Consider the following 20,569-nt stretch of genomic DNA (forward strand, 5'->3'; position numbering starts at 1 on the left):
TCACAACCACAGGACGTAGAGAAATAAATAATACTGCTAGTTCAGATTGTACATTTGTCTTCAGAAACGAAAATTGTTAAAACTTTGTAAAATAAAAACCCTTTACTTATGGTATTTGAACTAAGTAATATTTCATATAATTCCATTTCAAAACATCTTTACTCATGACATAGCCCTAACGTTACTTAATGATTACTTGTGGATTACTTACAAAGACTCAGTAAAAATTTATCATTTCAATGTATCTGATCTCAAATACTTTGCTTGAGGTCGGATAAACACTGGTGCAAAGTAACCATTCTTCAATAGGAATTTGAATTCTTGAAGTAAGTTATAGTCTTAAAATGTTATGACCATATATTATTTTTTCATTGTCTCTATTTCTCTATGTATGTGGACCAGCCACAATGGTGGCTGGTAAACCAGCTGTACCTCTGTTTTAATTATCAATGGTCTATTCAGACACAGGGAGTATTCGTAGCCTAATCATGCTGACTGGACATGGAGTAATTATTAATTCCTATTATGAATTGATCATAGTTGTATCTTCATCTGGATTACCAACTAAACTTGTGAGGAAACATAGGCTTAGGAGCCTCATTTCTTATTTCCTCTACACATCCTTCAAGTAGGATAAGGTAAGCAGGCAGTTAACCTACTTATTCTAAGTTAAGCTAACATTCCCTAAAAATGTGTATAAACTAAATCATGTGATTTAACCATCGAAAATAAGTAAAAATTCCCCTCGTAAAAAGCTCCTAGCAAACAAAGGTACTGCTAACCATGAGAAAAGTACAAAAAATTCTAAGGAATAGTTGTGAAACATGCAAACATCCCAAGTCGTTGGATGTATCCATTCAGTTCTGACAGCAAATTATAGTTTTCCATAGACACTTCGAGCTTTTCGGAGTTTATATATTAATCTGTCAATTTCAAACAATCAAATGTAATAAATGTTGAGAACAACTAGTGTAGTGAACTTGTTAACTTCCTACTTTCTGTGTTAAGAGCTGTTACTTTTCCTTCTTTAAACAACTACTCAAGAATAGGTCTCAACCATGTGAGGATTACTGTCTTCTCTGAATGAGGGCCTACTATTCTATTATTAGTTTGGCATGGATCTTAGTGTCAAATCTTTTTCCGGAACTTTAGGGTGAATTTTACAGCAATTCATCCACAAAGCTTTAATGTAGCAAAAATTATGTTTATATCTTTCTTAGTAATAGGTCAAATTTTGGACAACTTTTTCCATAATGAATCATATTTCGACCAAATTTTTTTCCAGAAATCCAAATGTTTGTCGTTTTTTTTTGAAGTACACAAGAATATAAACACGAAAATTTTACTCACATGACAATGTTTGAGGTAATGTTGTCACAATTAAACACAATTACTACAAAGATTTATTTATCGGGTTTATAGTAGACAAGCAGTGTAACACATTATGTAGTCCGTTCACTGATATAAAGATTGTTGCACAGAGTCTACAAAACATTCTCGAAGCCAACAAGGGTGGCTTCTGGTGCAATAAACATAGCACAAGTAGTCGCCCCATTCAGTTTGAATACAAAATTAGTCCTATTCGACGAAACCAGGGGAGAAATTCTTCAGCAATGACAAGGAAATATTATTTTATAAACTATATGAAGTTAAGGTTAATGGGGGAAATGGCTTTAACGTGTAAAAACACTGCAACACCTCCAAACACAGTAGCTGCACGAAGATAAGTGCTGAGAAGGACAGCAGACGAACGCTGTTATTTGAGTAGACATGTCCATCTTCAGAGGTGCAAGAACTTGTTTAAGATGGTGGTGTCTTGCAATGTCCTATTGGAGAAGCTGAAGAATCCCCGCTTCAGACAGTTCTTGAAGTACAAAATAAATCCAGTTCCAGATGAAGCTACGCTGAGAAACGACTATTTATCTGTGTGCTACGAGGAAGTGCTCGACAAAATACGAACTAAAGTTGTTGACCAAGAGATTAGGGCGTCTATCGGAAATCACCAATTTGGATAGGGGTTAAATTGTAAATACTTTTGTTGGTGTCCTTAAAGTTGACGGACCTGGAGAAATGTTTCTCCTAAGGGTGTGAAGCTCTCAGCAGAATAAACAGCTCGACAACTGCCTTTGCGTTTGACAACTCAATGAAGCTACTGTCACTGTTGGTGTGAATAGAGACCAATAAATGGTGCTTCATACATGGCTGTAGCAGCCTACAGACTTCAGAGTCTCTATCCCAGTGTGGCACACATCACTTGCCTTGCACACGCATTGTACAGAGCTGTAGAAGAGGTGAAATTAAATTGCACTGATGTGAGCCAACCGATCTCCTCTAGCAAGAAAATCTATGTGAAAGCTCCACTAAGAGTACAAAAATTAAAGAACAGGGAGCTTCCCTCCATTTCCCCCTCAGCTTGTACTTACACAATGAGGTTCTTGGGTTAATGTTGTTGAGTATTACTGTACCTATTACACCAAAACAAGACGATCTTTTCTGAGCCTGATAGTGATTAATAAAGTGCTATCAGAACTGCCAAAGAGTTCTTTACAGATACGTTGTCTCTAAACTTGACATACATCAACGCACTGTGTCATCCGAACAAGACACAGGTGCAAAGATGCGAGCTGGTGCCAGTGCCATAGAGACTCTCCACTTGCGCAAGTTCCACCTGCGCCACTGTCGGCGCTGAGCATGGAGGTAAGAATAGAGGGAGACGCCGTGATGTCACAGCTGTGAAGTTATGTGAAGCCGAGGGTAGTCATCTCAATCCGACCAAAACATTGCTGCTGTAAACTTGTGTGCATAGGCTTGTCGCTCACTTTTGGAAGGATTTTGCGCTATTATGGTGACTTGTGTGGTGTTCGGATGTACGAATCTTTCTGATTGTGATGCGAAATCGAAGGGAATAACATTTCATGTGTAAGTTGTCTCGTTAAGTGTGATTTTACAACTTCATTGTGAATGAACGTGTGCTACATCGGTACTTGTACTATAGCGTGTTTTTCTCCTGTAGATTTCCTAAAAATGAAAGTCGGAAAGCTCTGTGGGAGAATGCCGTGAGGAGGAAGAATTGGTGTGCGTCGAAATGGAGCACTATATGTTCTCAGCATTTCCGAGAAGAGGACATAGACCGAACTTCCGTTTCAACAGTAAGGCTCCGAGAAAATGCTGTACCATCAGTTTTCCCTACACACCCAAAACATTTGCAAAAGGTATGTTAATTCAAAGAATTAAATTCTTAGTTTTCAAGTTCACATTTCAGTATAATACGTACGTATCGTCGATAATCAAAGTGTTGAGTAACTCACTTTGTCTTCATGATGTACCAAATTAAAAGCTAACACTACATTAACTGTCCTAAACAGGACACTGTGTAGATTTGCCATTCTATGTACCTCATTTCAGTAAATATTGGTGGTAATGAAGAGTGTTTCCCAGTAGTGTAACGTAACTGAAATGTCCCAGCATGTATTACAAACAAGATGTATTTATGGGTCTTTGGAGGGAGGGTATAGCTAACTTAGTTTTCAGTTTCTATTATTTAGTTTGTGATACACGTTTATTACTGAATTAACAACATTGTATCGTTTACATTGAAGGCTAGCTGTTCGTAATATTACATTAAAAACTATTTTTAATCAGAAGAAATGCGGAATTTCGCCTTTACGAGATTTTATTTTAAACAAAAACTTTGAAACAACCAATCTGATGACGTTACATGCGTATATGGTGCAATTAGCGACTGTAATACACGCAGCGCTATAGCACACTGACAATGTTTTGGTCAGAGTGTCATGGCAGTGAGCCACGCCCCCATGGCTTCAAAACGTAGTACGGCTGGGATACGTAGCGCCATCTCCCCTTATTCTTACCTCCATGGTGCTGAGGGTAAAGATATCGACCTCGCCTCAGCCAATTGCTGACCGATTACCGTCCGCCAATGACCAGACGACAACGGAAAGAAGCCCGCTCGGACGATAGAAGAGCAGCTCTCGCCCACTTGTTTATAGATCATCGTCCAGGGCTGACGTGGACAGGGAACGTCATTTAGTGTACTCTTAAAAGTGAACAGACAGTTCTTGTAAAAATTTCATTTGCTATGTACTGTGAAGTTTACCTTCAATCATTTGCACTTAGCCATTGAGGGCCTCTTTTGTCTTATATTACATGCAGTATTGCAGACTTAATCATTCAACAAGTCACAAAGACAAGTAAACCTTTTTAACTCATTTGTGTGACTTTGTTGCTAATTTGTTGGAGTGTTGTTGAACCTTCATTCACCTATCCTGTCACCTGACCCTGGGGCACAGTTGTGTAATAGTGGCAGGGACAAATTGTCTTAGCGGTGTACTGCACCAGAAGCCATTCCACAAACTCTCAAACTCGGCCTGCCGTAACACGGTGGCAACTCGGCCTCCACAACAGTATCGACGAGCCCTTTACAAAACTGGTGATGTGAGTTTGCAAAACAACGCCAACTTTCCAGTGGTATCAAAAGGCATCACATGACTGTAAGCTGATGGTACTCAACTGTGTGATGCCCTGTCTATTGTGCAACACAAGCAAAGTGAGTTGCATTGAGCTCGTGTTCATCTGATCAATAAAGTGAACAACAAACTGCAAGGTGTTCTCCAGTCAATCAGCATATTAGTACTTACATTACTGTTCACACAACAATTTGACACTCGGCACGGTGGCTGATGGGAGCGACAGCTGCTGGAGATACCTTCACATCAGCCACCACACTAAGTGTCAACCTAGTTCCTGATGATGTTGTTTACATTACTAGAATGAATTGTCTATGCCTCGTTACTTCCTTGATTATTTCTCCTATTATTATTCCACATCCTTACTTCACAATACTTCGTATTACTTTTTCATTAAAATGTGTGTGGATACCTTTCTCTTCATTATTGTCTGGTTGGCAGTTGTCACCTTGTGCGTAGTCTCCTCATTCTTTGTTCAGTATATCAATACCTTTGATAAATGTCAATAAACAGTTTGCCGTCATCTGCTAAAATATTATATATCTTTCTTGACATAGTAAGGTATCCTCTGCACCAACACTTTAGTTACAGGCTGTCCTCTATAGGATTGTCCACGTATTTTGAGCTTTTTAGCTACCACTCAATATACAGGGTGTCCCAAAATAATGTATACGCTCTTTGAAACAGAGAATATCGTTAATTACAGGAGACAGAAGTACAATTTTTATGGGTAATAATTAAGAAGGCGGTGAAAAACATAACAATGATTTCTTCTGTTTCAGGATTGTCAGCGAACATGGCGTTATCGTTTGAACAAAGGAAATGGATGCTATAGTGTTACTGGAAAACAGAGAATGTGAGTGTCGTATGCTGACATGTTGTTGTTGTTGTTGTGGTCTTCAGTCCTGAGACTGGTTTGATGCAGCTCTCCATGCTACTCTATCCTGTGCAAGCTTCTTCATCTCCCAGTACCTACTGCAACCTACATCCTTCTGAATCTGCCTAACGTATTCATCTCTTGGTCTCCCTCTACGATTTTTACCCTCCACACTGCCATCCAATGCTAAATTTGTGATCCCTTCATGCCTCAAAACATGTCCTACCAACCGATCCCTTCTTCTAGTCAAGTTGTGCCACAAACTTCTCTTCTCCCCAATCTTATTCAATACCTCCTCATTAGTTACGTGATCTACCCACCTTATCTTTAGCATTCTTCTGTAGCACCACATTTCGAAAGCTTCTATTCTCTTCTTGTCCAAACTAGATATTGTCCATGTCTCACTTCCATACATGGCTATACTCCATACAAATACTTTCAGAAATGACTTCCTGACACTTAAATCTATACTCGACGTTAACAAATTTCTCTTCTTCAGAAACGATTTCCTTGCCATTGCCAGTCTACATTTTATATCCTCTCTACTTTGACCATCATCAGTTATTTTACTCCCCAAATAGCAAAACTCCTTTACTACTTTAAGTGTCTTATTTCCTAATCTAATTCCCTCAGCATCACCCGATTTAATTTGACTACATTCCATTATCCTCGTTTTGCTTTTGTTGATGTTCATCTTATATCCTCCTTTCAAGACACTGTCCATTCCGTTCAACTGCTCTTCCAAGTCCTTTGCTGTCTCTGACAGAATTACAATGTCATCGGCGAACCTCAAAGTTTTTACTTCTTCTCCATGAATTTTAATACCTTCCCCGAATTTTTCTTTTGTTTCCTTTACTGCTTGCTCAATATACAGATTGAATAACATTGGGGAGAGGCTACAACCCTGTCTCACTCCTTTCCCAACCACTGCTTCCCTTTCATGCCCCTCGACTCTTATAACTGCCATCTGGTTTCTGTACAAATTGTAAATAGCCCTTCGCTCCCTGTATTTGACCCCTGCCACCTTCAGAATTTGAAAGAGAGTATTCCCGTTAACATTGTCAAAAGCCTTCTCTAAGTCTACAAATGCTAGAAATGTAGGTTTTCCTTTTCTTAATCTTTCTTCTAAGATAAGTCGTAAGGTTAGTATTGCCTCGTGTGTTCCAACGTTTCTACGGAATCCAAACTGATCTTCCCCGAGGTCTGCTTCTACCAGTTTTTCCATTCGTCTGTAAAGAATTCGCATTAGTATTTTGCAGCTGTGACTTATTAAACTGATAGTTCGGTAATTTTCACATCTGTCAACACCTGCTTTCTTTGGGATTGGAATTATTATATTCTTCTTGAAGTCTGAGGGTATTTTGCCTGTCTCATACATCTTGCTCACCAGATGGTAGAGTTTTGTCAGGACTGGCTCTCCCAAGGTTGTCAGTAGTTCTAATGGAATGTTGTCTACACCGGGGTCCTTGTTTCGACTCAGGTCTTTCAGTGCTCTGTCAAACTCTTCACGCAAAATCATATCTCCCATTTCATCATCATGTACATCCTCTTCCATTTCCATAGTATTGTCCTCAAGTACATCGCCCTTGTATAAACCCTCTATATACTCCTTCCACTTTTCTGCCTTCCCTTCTTTACTTAGAACTGGGTTGACATCTGAGCTCTTGATATTCATACAAGTGGTTCTCTTCTCTCCAAAGGTCTCTTGAATTTTCCTGTAGGCAGTATCTATCTTACCCCTAGTGAGACAAGCCTCTACATCCTTACATTTGTCCTCTAGCCATCCCTGCTTAGCCATTTTGCACTTCCTGTCGATCTCATTTTTGAGACGTTTGTATTCCTTTTTGCCTGCTTGATTTACTGCATTTTTATATTTTCTCCTTTCATCAATTAAATTCAATATTTCTTCTGTTACCCAAGGATTTCTATTAGCCCTCGTCTTTTTACCTACTTGATCGTCTGCTGCCTTCACTACTTCATCCCTCAGAGCTACCCATTCTTCTTCTACTGTATTTCTTTCCCCCATTCCTGTCAATTGTTCCCTTATGCTCTGAAACTCTGTACAACCTCTGGTTCTTTCAGTTTATCCAGGTCCCATCTCCTTAAATTCCCACCTTTTTGCAGTTTCTTCAGTTTCAATCTGCAGTTCATAACCAATAGATTGTGCTCAGAATCCACATCTGCCCCTGGAAATGTCTTACAATTTAAAACCAGGTTCCTAAATCTCTGTCTTACCATTATATAATCTATCTGATACCTTTTAGTATCTCCGCGATTCTTCCAGGTATGCAACCTTCTTATATGGTTCTTGAACCAAGTGTTGGCTATGATTAAGTCATGCTCTGTGCAAAATTCTACAAGGCGGCTTCCTCTTTCATTTCTTCCCCCCAATCCATATTCACCTACTATGTTTCCTTCTCTCCCTTTTCCTACTGACGAGTTCCAGTCACCCATGACTATTAAATTTTCGTATCCCTTCACTACCTGAATAATTTCTTTTATCTCGTCATACGTTTCATCTATTTCTTCATCATCTGCAGAGCTAGTTGGCGTATAAACTTGTACTACTGTAGTAGGCATGGGCTTTGTGTCTATCTTGGCGACAATAATGCGTTCACTATGCTGTTTGTAGTAGCTAATCCACATTCCTATTTTTTTATTCATTATTAAACCTACTCCTGCATTACCCCTATTTGATTTTGCATTTATAACCCTGTAATCACCTGACCAAAAGTCTTGTTCCTCCTGCCACCGAACTTCACTAATTCCCACTATATCTAACTTTAACCTATCCATTTCCCTTTTTAAATTTTCTAACCTACCTGCCCGATTAAGGGATCTGACATTCCACGCTCCGATCCGTAGAACGCCAGTTTTCTTTCTCCTGATAACGACATCCTCTTGAGTAGTCCCCACCTGGAGATCTGAATGGGGGACTATTTTACCTCCGGTATATTTTACCCAAGAGGACGCCATCATCATTTAATCATACAGTAAAGCTGCATGTCCTCGGGAAAAATTGGAGACATTGGAGAGCTGAATTTGGAATACCACCACCAACAAGAGTAACAATTCTAATAATCAGAGATAAGTTTGAAATCGAAGAAACAGTGCAGAATGAGAAGAAGAGAAATAGCGGACGAAAGAGAAGTTCAACAGACAACGAGGGTTTTGATGCAGTAATCCAGGCATACACACGATCCCCGAAGAAATATGTGAGGCAATGCTCTCATGGGACTGGGATCTGCAGAAGCAGGGGTCATACAATTTTGCCATCTCAGAACTTTAAGCCTTACATTCCAAGACTTCTCCATGCTCTTAACGAGGATGATCCTGATAGGCGAAGCGAATTTTGTGAGTGGCACATTAACAGATGTGAAGAAGAGCAATGTTTCCAAGATCGAATTATTTGGTCAGATGATGCGACGTTTGAACTTGATGGAGCAATTAACAACCATAATTGCGTGTACTGGGCCAGGGAGAATCCATACGTAACTGAGCAAAGGCATGTTAATCTACTAGGAGTAACAGTCTGGTGTGGTCTGTCTTCTAGAGTGTTAATCAGGCTGTACTTCTTCAACAACACTGTCACGGGTGACTCGTACTTGGAAATGTTGTAAATGATAACTCCTGGTCTTAGCGTTGTGTCTGGAATGGAAGATTATTACTTTCAACAGGATGGGGCGCCACCTCACTTTCACCTGGATGTGAAGACATTTCTCAATCATACATTCCGTACCAGATGGATAGGACGAAGATGGAGTGTGGAGTATCCCACTCAATCTCCAGATTTAACTCCTCTAGACTTCTTTCTTTGGGGTACTCTCAAGAATACAGTTTACACTGTGAGACCACACACACTGGATGACCTTAGAGAGCAAATTAAACAAGTCTGTGCTGCTATTCCGTTGGAAACAATAACATTGGCATGTCGCTCAGTTGTAAGTCTTTGTCGATAGTGTATTGCGATGGACAGACACCACTTTGAACATTTACCATCTTAAGTCGGGCCATGAGGCACCTAGTACCACTAAAATTGTATTTCTAACCCCTTTCATTAAAGAGATGTTCAGTTTCAAAGAATGTATACATTATTTTGGGACATTCTGTATTTCTTATAACTACCAGGATGCCAACTATTACTATAATATTTTGGGCCAAATAACTCTAGCATTAACTTTTCCTGTGTGCTGGACAACCAGTACTTCTTAAACATTTCCTGAAAATCATTCCAAGAAGGGAATTCTTCGAATGACCAGTTCCTCATTTAGCATCATCCTCTTCCAAATAACTCAGGGAAAAATCAGTTTTTTGGATTCATCACAACACTTAAGCAGGGACTTATAAAATATCTTTAAAAACATGTAGAATGTACATCTGCCTCTGGGTTTAACTTAATACCTCCAGTTTCAATATTTGCATAAGTAGTATCCAATTTATTATTAAAGTAAGATTTTAATTCTGCAAAAATCTTGAATAGCTCTTCCATCTCATATTGGCATATGGTAAAACCATAACGAGTTTGCACCTAATATTCTACTGCTGCTAACTTGAGGCTAAACAAGTGCTGTATCGTTATAAGAGGCATAGGGGAAAGCTAGTGTGCAGGGGTTTACTCCAATTCACTACTACCAATGTCACATCATCATAACATCTGTGCTTAACATACAAAGGATTACACCATAATATAATTGTGACATTAAATCTAAAATAAATGCTCCAAACTTGATCAGTGTAGGCTTAAGTATATTATTTTTAACATTTTAAGGTCTCAGAATGATCAAATGAATATGAAGGGCTTATTTCAATAGTCGTACAAGTACATTTTTGTTCATTCTGAGATGCAGAGTCCTAAAATTAAATGAGCGCTGAAAAATCTGCAGTTGAGATACCAGAAACATTCAATTATACTATTGAAATAAGCCCTTCATATGTCAGGCAAAATATACGACCTTAAGAAAAAATAGTGGCACTAAATAATAGAACTAGAGAGCTAAAAACTGGTCATAATATACAAATGCACATCATGTACATCACAATCAAAAGTTCTTTGGGTTTTTATGAAAAATTAAAGGCTCTAAATACTAGACTTAGAAACATCCTCAGTAAGATGTAAACTTCTTCTATATGTAGCACCAATATGTTACCTCTTTTGGTTTTCAAATTATTTACTAAAAACCAAATTTGAAATGAAGTCCTTACTCATAATTGATTATCATTTGTATTTGTAATAGAAAGTTGTACTTACAGTACGCGATTGCAATAGTGCAGTAATACAGCTATAGCAAGTTTCGGGACAGTTCATAAATAACTATGAGAACAAGGAATCTTAAAAAGGCAGTTCAGAGGTCATGTTCTACTGTCGATTCCGCTTTAAAAAATTGTAGCCAGCTAAAACATTTTAATAACTAAACCAAACTTAATTCTATTTATATACAAATTGAGAAGATTACAAATTGTTAAACAATTATTATTAATTAATACGTGTCCGAGAAATGGGCCTTTTAGATTCTGACCCTGTCCCTAGGACGACTGATAGCAGATGTTCCCTTTGGTGGTCCACTGTGGCCATATATAAATATGGCCTGAGAGGCAGTTAGGAGAGACACTTTGAACCAGGATATCAATATGTTCATGTCAGTCAAATGCCTGCTTGCCTGGTGTCTTGGACGACGTCAGAGCTTGGCAGAGTTGAATGCGATTTTCCATAAAAGCTGGAAGTGAACCTGTGAAGATATTCCACTATCCTGGTTCCCTTAAATTTCACAGAAGTAACTGTGTGTCGCCCACAATGCTGACAAAACCACGTGGCAAGTGAGGAAGTTATTTTTCCGCTATATTGGCAAGGAAGTAACTTTTGGTGATTAGAAATCAGGATGATATACCATTTTACTTGGAAGTTCCCACAGTGGTCATCTCTGCACTGTTAATAGTGCTGTTTCTGAAACGATTATTATTATTATTATTATTATTATTTCCTTCACTTTCTCAGACGTTAAGTCCGGTTAAAAATGGAGTGACGCGGACCTTGATCGAGCGTCACTTCCTTTTAACTGTACGGTATGTGTTATATTGCATTTAGGAACTTTCGGGTAATTGAACATGTATCAATAATTACGGATTTCTGTAGTTGTATATATATGTTTGGATGTAGCTGTATTGCATTGATGTACTGGTGGATATTGTGTGGTATGACTCGTGTAGTTGATAGTATAATTGGTATGATGTCAACTTTATCCTGATGCCACATGTCTTTGACTTCCTCAGCCAGTTGGATGTATTTTTCAATTTTTTCTCCTGTTTTCTTTTGTATATTTGTTGTATTGGGTATGGATATTTCGATTAGTTGTGTTAATTTCTTCTTTTTATTGGTGAGTATGATGTCAGGTTTGTTATGTGGCGTTGTTTTATTTGTTATAATGGTTCTGTTCCAGTATAATTTGTATTCATCATTCTCCAGTACATTTTGTGGTGTATACTTGTATGTAGGAACGTGTTGTTTTAAAAGTTTATGTTGTAAGGCAAGCTGTTGATGTATTATTTTTGTGACATTGTCATGTCTTCTGGGGTATTCTGTATTTGCTAGTATTGTACATCCACTTGTGATGTGATCTACTGTTTCTATTTGTTGTTTACAAAGTCTGCATTTATCCGTTGTGGTATTGGGATCTTCAATAATATGCTTGCTGTAATACCTGGTGTTTATTGTTTGATCCTGTATTGCAATCATGAATCCTTCTGTCTCACTGTATATATTGCCTTTTCTTAGCCATGTGTTGGATGCGTCTTGATCAATGTGTGGCTGTGTTAGATGATACGGGTGCTTGCCATGAAGTGTTTTCTTTTTCCAATTTACTTTCTTCGTATCTGTTGATGTTATGTGATCTAAAGGGTTGTAGAAGTGGTTATGAAATTGCAGTGGTGTAGCCGATGTATTTATATGAGTGATTGCCTTGTGTATTTTGCTAGTTTCTGCTCGTTCTTGAAAGAAATTTCTTAAATTGTCTACCTGTCCATAATGTAGGTTTTTTATGTCGATAAATCCCCTTCCTTCTTCCTTTCTGCTTAATGTGAATCTTTCTGTTGCTGAATGTATATGATGTATTCTATATTTGTGGCATTGTGATCGTGTAAATGTATTGAGTGCTTCTAGGTCTGTGTTACTCCATTTCACTACTCCAAATGAGTAGGTCAATATTGGTATGGCATAAGTATTTATAGCTTTTGTCTTGTTTCTTGCTGTCAATTCTGTTTTCAGTATTTTTGTTAGTCTTTGTCTATATTTTTCTTTTAGTTCTTCTTTAATATTTGTATTATCTATTCCTATTTTTTGTCTGTATCCTAGATATTTATAGGCATCTGTTTTTTCCATCGCTTCTATGCAGTCGCTGTGGTTATCCAATATGTAATCTTCTTGTTTAGTGTGTTTTCCCTTGACTATGCTATTTTTCTTACATTTGTCTGTTCCAAAAGCCATACTTATATCATTGCTGAATCCTTCTGTTATCTTTAGTAATTGATTGAGTTGTTGATTTGTTGCTGCCAGTAGTTTTAGATCACCCATGTATAGCAAATGTGTGATTTTGTGTGGGTATGTTCCAGTAATATTGTATCCATAATTTGTATTATTTAGCATGTTGGATAGTGGGTTTAGAGCAAGGCAGAACCAGAAAGGACTTAATGAGTCTCCTTGGTATATTCCACGCTTAATCTGTATTGGCTGTGATGTGATATTATTTGAATTTGTTTGGATATTAAGTGTGGTTTTCCAATTTTTCATTACCATGTTTAGGAACTGTATCAATTTAGGATCTACTTTGTATAGTTCCAATATTTGTGGTAACCATGAGTGGGGTACACTATCAAAAGCTTTTTGGTAAACAATGTATGCGTAGTGTAGCGACCTTTGTTTAGTTTTAGCTTGATATGTCACCTCTGCATCTATTATCAGTTGCTCTTTACACCCTCATGCTCCTTTGCAACAGCCTTTTTGTTCTTCATTTATAATTTAGTTCTGTGTTGTATGTGTCATTAATTTCTGTTTAATGACTGAAGTTAATATTTTGTATATTGTTGGTAGGCATGTTATGGGCCGATATTTAGCTGGGTTCGCTGTGTCTGCTTGATCTTTAGGTTTCAGATATGTTATTCCGTGTGTAAGTGTATCAGGGAATGTGTATGGGTCTGCAATGTAATGGTTAAATAATTTAGTTAGATGTGAATGAATTGAGGTGAACTTCTTTAACCAGAAATTTGCTATTTTATCATTTCCAGGGGCTTTCCAATTGTGAGTAGAATTAATTGCTTGGGTGACTTCATGTTGCAAAATTATCACTTCAGGCATTTGTGGTATCATTTTGTATGTGTATGTTTCTGCTTGTATCCATCGTGCATGCCTGTTATGTTGTACCGGGTTTGACCATATGTTGCTCCAGAAGTGTTCCATGTCTGTTATGTTTGGTGGATTGTTTATTTTAATGTGTGTGTTAACTATTGTCTGGTAAAATTTCTTTTGGTTTGTGTTGAATGTTTGGTTTTGTTTCCTTCTATTTTCACTTTTTTTGTATCTTCTGAGTCATTTGGCTAATGCTTGTAATTTCTGCTTCTTTTCGTCTAATTGCTCTGTCGCTTCTTGTTGTGAGATTTTACCCAACCTTTTTTGTTTTCTTTCCGAGATTTCATTTCTTATAAATTGTGTTAGCTGTCCGATGTCTTTTCTCAGTTTTTCTATTTTGATCTGTAGCCTGTGTTGCCATGCTGGTTTTGTGGGTTTCTTCTGTGTGTTTGTTGGTTCTGATCTCTGCCTAGTGTGTATATTTAGTGTAGTGAGTGCTCCTATATAAACCAGTAGTTGTAACTCTTCCATAGTTGTGTTTTCATTTATTTTGTTGTGTATGATTGTGTTGATAGTTTTTATTGTTGTTTCGATTTGTGGGTTATTTGGTGGTCTATGCAAGAATGGTCTAATGTCTGTATTTGTGTCTTTGTATTCTATATATGTTAGCTGAAATTTTTCTTCTATATCTAACATCTGTGTCACTTCGTGTTCTATTTGTGCTCGTTCTGTTGGCTGTCTTAAGATTTCGTTTTCCTCTAATTGGTTAATTGGTGCGTGTTGTTCTTTGTTTGTTTGCTCTGGGATGTTTGAGTCCATTACTGTATTTTCTTCTTCTTCTTCTGATTGCACATTATTTTGTTCCAGTATTTGTTGTACTTGTTGTTTGATGTTTTCTAATTCTGACTGGGGTATCCTGTTATTTTTTATTATTACACAGATCTGATCAGCTAGTCGTTGTTCTGTTAAAAATTTTAATTCTGGGTATCTGGTAATAAATGTTGTGTATACTTGTGATCTGTATCCAGTTGTGTTGGTTCCTAGGTTTGTTGCTTGGTAATAACAGAACATGAGGTGTCGATTAACTTCATCTGACCATCTCATCCTCTGTCTTTGTTTTCCTTCTAGGGTGGTTGCAGGAAGCATATCCTGCAAAACACCTCTATTTGGATTTAAATCATTTTCCAGTTGGCTAGCAGTGTCGTTACCATTATTATTATTATTATTATTATTATTATCAGGGATATTATTATATTTTGTACATGTGAACTTTTACAGAATATAGCAATCAGTTAAAACTCAAAAGTTTTACTAATAATCGTAGTTCCTGATCCTGCTGAGTAAACAGCAAAGAGGCACATTTTCTTTCAGTGAGCATAAAGAGGAATCTGGACTTGCAGACTGGAAATTATGCTCAGTATGTTCTCCACTACTTTCTGCCAGACTGCAAAAGTAGTTTCCAGGCTCTTGTAAATATCAAAGGAAGGTGTAAAGCATGCACACAAAATTTAAGTGCTTATTCATAACTACATAACAAAAGAAATGACCATTTGAATATTTACCCGCGACCCCATGAACTGTCAAGCTGGCGTATATATATTTCGTTCAACGTCTCTGTTTTTGGATGTAGACACTTTTAAATTATTTCACAGTAGGTACTACTGTCACAAAAAAGTAGTATGAATTAAGTACAGCTCACCACAGTTGCTGTGCAGCATGGTGTGTAGCGGACACTGATGGCGAGCTGGATCACTGTGCCAGGTGGACTCCATTGCTTCTCAATTCTATGACATAGTTGTGGAACCAATGAAACAGTTTTAGTCCTTAGAAATTGTGATTGACGGTCTTCCCACTCATTCTTCAACAGCAGAGTTGATGGCTTTAATAATTACCCATCAACCAAGCAGGTATTCTAAAGTTTCTTTATTGAATTGCTGGTAATGGCTCGTGTGCTACTATAATCTCAACTATTGGTCACATAGTTAAGAACAACAACAATATTTTTCGATGAAACCCCCTTCAAAATCGTTATTTTTTCCTGGGTTTCTGTTTATTTTTCTTATTCAGATTTACAGCACAGAAGTAGTCTGGGCTCTTCAATGAGTTGTCAGGATGAAGTGTTTTCCCTTTTGTGAGACAGTATGTTTAGATTACGGCCATTATTTCAATTTCTGATCTACTTCTTTATTGAGTGTTCTGACAATCATGTAATTCTTCTTTAATGTGGACTAATTCCCCACTGCACCTCCTCAGGTGGTGGAAGCTGTAAACTTTGTTAATTAATTATTAATTAAGATCAACCGCTACACAATTCTCATATTCTTCAAGTTTAAGATAGACCTTCTCTTTCAGCCACTTTAGTGAGACCTGTGGTACCTATGAAGGTAATATACTAAAACGTCTTGTAACTAGACACTTGTAACTACACTGCGTTTTCTCTAGTTGTTTGTGTATCTGTTTTTAATATTTGATAAGTATTATGTTTGTGCACAGGCTGCCTTAGGCTATACTGGTGGTGGTTTTCTTTTAAAGCAAAGGGACAACTCTGTATGAAGAGACATGTAACTATTAATACAATTTACTGTTTGGAATTAGGCCCACAAGATGTTTCAGTTATGGAAACAGCTAATGCTCTACTTCTGCTACATTTTTTTTCTCCAGGAGAATCACCCCACCCAACAAAACCAAATCTTATATAAAAGTGAAAGAATGCACAATATGAACAAAGGTACAGTTTTTCAGAAAGACATTTATGTAGTTTACTCAACAGATAAAATCTGCATCCATATACATGCCAAGTAGTTTACCAGATATTCATTGGCATTAAACCAAGTATTTGATAACTTGAAGGACTCACCGTTTTGTAGTTTCAGTTTGTTCACATCTTTTCCAGAATTTGCAGTCATTGTGTCATCTGCATCATGTACAGATATACATGACAAATTACTCTGAAGATCATTAACAAACATTGCAAATGACAGTGACTGAAGAATTGATCCTTAGGCAAAGGTTCCAAGTCGTGGATGCCATAATGCCTTGGTATCTCCAGTTTACTAAATCAAATACATTAATCAGATCAGCTAGAGTGCCTTCAGTAGATGTTTTTGATTCAAAAGAAGCTTGCACGAAAGAAATAACATTTTCACATCTTTGAATATGAACCATTGGGGCCTGAAACCACACTGAGACCTAGTGAATTATAAACAGTGTGTATAAAAACAATCATCTGATTTCGCACATCAACATTTCTGAAACTAAAAATAAAATATACAATGAACTTTGTTTTTTGATGAATGGGATACTCAAAAAGTTTTTTCAACTTAAAAGGTCATATTTTTTTTATTAAAGTTGGGTATGGGAGTGAACATCTTGTAGCAATCACTTGGGAACATCCAGTATGCTAATGAGGAAGTTATTTGCTTGAGACAGCATTCATTTTAAAATCATTTTTGAATGAGTAACATCTATTTTGAAATCCTTTTTGAGCTATATTTGTGGCTCTGTAGCAAGATCTAGTACACGTATGCAAGCTGTCATGCCACCTCACATTAAATTAGAAGTAACACTGACACATCTGGCAAACTGATGTCACTGCAATATTTGTATATGTTTGTTTCGCTGGTGCAGCACTTATTTTGTAATCAGAATTTATAAAGCTGTGGAGAAAAGTAATCACTCAGTAACAGCGCCAATATGAACACTGTCACATTTGCATAGGATTTTAATGATGGACAAGAGTAGTTTTAATTCTCTAAAGTTAAAAATAAACTTCTATTTCGCCATAATACTTACACTCAATGACTAAAGCAAGACCTTATTATCACTATACTGAAATAAAAAATACCTTTACAGTATTGAGTGTTCTGCTGTAATATGAACTTCGACAAGTCCATTCTGCCAGTAACGATACTGTTTAATCATTTCGTCGCTTTGAAAGATGATATGTTACTCTGATACAAATAAATGATTATAAAGAGTTGTTGAATGTTAAAAAGATGTCCCTGTCACATAGTTTAAGAATATTTTGTCACTTTAGAAGGTATTCATTAACTTAGTTGAAGAACAAGCACATTATTTTGGTATGATACTAACTTTTCACGTAAATAAACAAACAATTCTAGATCTGTGCTGTTGAATGAATCAGAGTAGAATGAGAGCAGATCCACTAATCATAGTTGCTGAAACTTGTAGATGATGGTGGAGGAGGTAGAACGCCACTTAACTTTCAAAAGTTAGGTGTAAGTTGGTATAACAACATGCAAATTGCATGTTTCCACACGTATGTTGAATTATGGGAGTGGTAGCAGGGGATCTACTTGTAAGAAATTCATGCCAGTAGAAACCCAGCTTTAGAGCCAGGTATGGACTTCTGATTACCAAGAGCAGGGGAACTGGCCTTTGTAGCATTGTGACAACAAAATGAAAGATTAAATTTGTGTTAAGTAACATTAACATCATAGATAGCTTTTTCACGCTTTCTGCTTCTACCTAATTTTGTGTTAATGATAATCCAAGGTGATGGGATAGAGACCATGATGTGGAATATGAACTAGAAATAATTAAAAATACAGAAACATTATAATTAAAGTTCAACTTTCAAACCACTGTAGAAATAACACCACTGGTCAGAATAACTTCAAATTGATATGGAATATTATCGGAGAAGGGGGAAAACTTATGGCAGAAGAAAAACAAATAGTTACAAAATGTAGCAAAAGAGGGCGCTGTAAGCATCATGATTTAATAGTGGTCAACTAAAAATGAAGAATGAATCATACAACGATACCTAAGGTGTATGTTTGACTTTAAACAAACTGTACTACTCAGTGTGCATGGGTGTACAGTTGTGATACTGTTAGTTAAGTAAGCCCATCCACCATGGCAAGGTCATATCTCATAAGATGGGAAAAATCTATTTTTAATGTCCTGAGGTCAAAACCGCATAAAAAGCATCACTTACATGGGTTTTTAATTGTTCTGAGGCATAAAACCACATAAAAAGTATCAGTCACATCGGTTTTTAATTGTCCTGAAGCCAAAAACCGCATAAAAAGGATCAATCACATCGGTTTTTAATTGTCCAGAAGCAAAAAAGCACATAAAAAGCATCAATAAAAATCAAATCGTATTATTAATTTCCATGTGACTGGCGCAAAACACGTGCAGTATGCTGTCCACCGTTTTCCACAACACTATGCCTATTGACACACAGTCAACATGGGTTCAGAAAACATCGTTCCTGTGAAACACAACTAGCTCTTTATTCACCTGAGCAGCAATGTAGCAGGGCATGTATACACACCCACAGCAGCGAAAGGCAAGATGATGATAATCTGCATAACTTGTCATGAAAAAGACACTTCCACTTTCACATGGATGCTGGTTGTCATCTAACTTGGGAACACCCAGCTTATGGTGTGCATGTAGATATACTGCTGCCATGATGTAATATCATCTGCACACTCAGACAGAGAAAATACAGTAGCCTTGGTCTGTCTATTTATGTTTTAATTGTTGTTGACAATGATGATGATTTGATGAAGATGATGTATCTTCAGACTGGTTTGATGTAGCTCTCCACATGGACCACCTTGTGCAAGCCTCTTCATCTTTGCATTACCACTGCAACCTATATCCACTTTAATCTGCTTACTGTATACAAGCCTTGTTCTCCCTCTACAGTTAGTGCATTACATTTTACTGGGTGCATTCTGTTTTCAGACAACAGACAAGGGAATTGTGATAAACGGAGATCACATCTTTTCTTTCTTTCCTTTCTTTCTTTCTTTATTTTTCTTTCTTTCTTTCTTTATATTTTTCTTTTTTTTTATGGTTGATGCAGCTGCTGTGGATCTCTTTTTAAAACTGTATTTTGCCTGATTGATTTCTCAGTCTTTCAAAGCTGATGCTTTAATGTTTTTCAGTGTGCTTAGCTCATCTCTGTTTTGTCTGATGTTCATTGCCACACATACAAATGTATACAGGTTGGAATTCTAAATTAGGGTGTTTTTGCTAAAAATGAGAATGTATTTGCAGGACATGCTGTAGGGATAAAAGAGTGAGACCTTGTGACTCCGAGAGATTTGTAAAGAAATAAGAACTGTTTCTTCTCATTGACATCGGGGACTTATAACATGGTGGATGTTTATAGGGACCCATTATTGCACTCATTATTTTTGCTCACTTAAGGCTCCAATTGTTTCAAAAAATAATCCTAACTTCACAATCAGCAGCAACAAAAGTTATGAAGTATAAGAAAAAACAAATAGGCCATTGGACCTAGTAGGTAGAATATGGACACCATGATGAAGGCAATCAAGAATTTACAAGACAGAGAGAGAGAGAGTTTCATGCAATGCTAAGCTTTTTCTTTTTATCGTGATCTTTACATCCTGGCGTATTTGTTTATTTTAATCATTTTAACATCTAGCTTATCAAAATATTTTATCATTATCAGTGAAGACAATGTTGTGTGCTGTGTAAACTCGTGATTTCCTTCAACATTATGTCCATATCTTACTTACAAGGCCAGATACCTTGTTTGTTTTATGTTACACTTTGTAACTTTTGCAGCTGCTCCTAATTGTCAAGTTGGAATTTTCTTGAAACAGTGGGGAGCCTTATACATGAGCAAAAATAATAGCTGTAACAATATAAATCCCCAATGTTACAGAGAAGAAACATTTCGTATTTGTTTACATAGCTCTGTGTGTCACATGATCCTGCCCTTGTATCACTATTAGCAAGTTCTGTAAATATGGTTTTATTTTCAGCAAATGTATCCTCATTTAAAGCTCCATTCTGTTTAGGCACATCTGCTTCTCTATTATTGTACAAAATTGTGACATATTTCAGAATGAAGATAACAAC

At 37.0% G+C, this 20,569-nt stretch overlaps 1 protein-coding gene across 3 annotated transcripts in view; it reads left to right on the forward strand.

Moving 5' to 3' along the window:
• Positions 1-1,339: 1,339 nt before the first annotated feature.
• LOC126440353 (molybdenum cofactor biosynthesis protein 1-like) overlaps positions 1,340-20,569 on the forward strand; it is a 346,021-nt gene continuing 326,791 nt past the window's right edge. For all 3 annotated transcript variants that reach the window (XM_050090642.1, XM_050090641.1, XM_050090643.1), the window contains exons 1-2: positions 1,340-2,919; positions 3,014-3,212. In XM_050090642.1, coding sequence (XP_049946599.1) covers positions 2,843-2,919; positions 3,014-3,212 — 276 coding nt within the window. In that variant the 5' untranslated portion in view covers positions 1,340-2,842. The remainder of the gene's footprint in view (positions 2,920-3,013; positions 3,213-20,569) is intronic.

The sequence above is a fragment of the Schistocerca serialis genome, unplaced genomic scaffold (genome assembly GCF_023864345.2).
Source record: "Schistocerca serialis cubense isolate TAMUIC-IGC-003099 unplaced genomic scaffold, iqSchSeri2.2 HiC_scaffold_1362, whole genome shotgun sequence".
NCBI lineage: Eukaryota > Metazoa > Arthropoda > Insecta > Orthoptera > Acrididae > Schistocerca > Schistocerca serialis.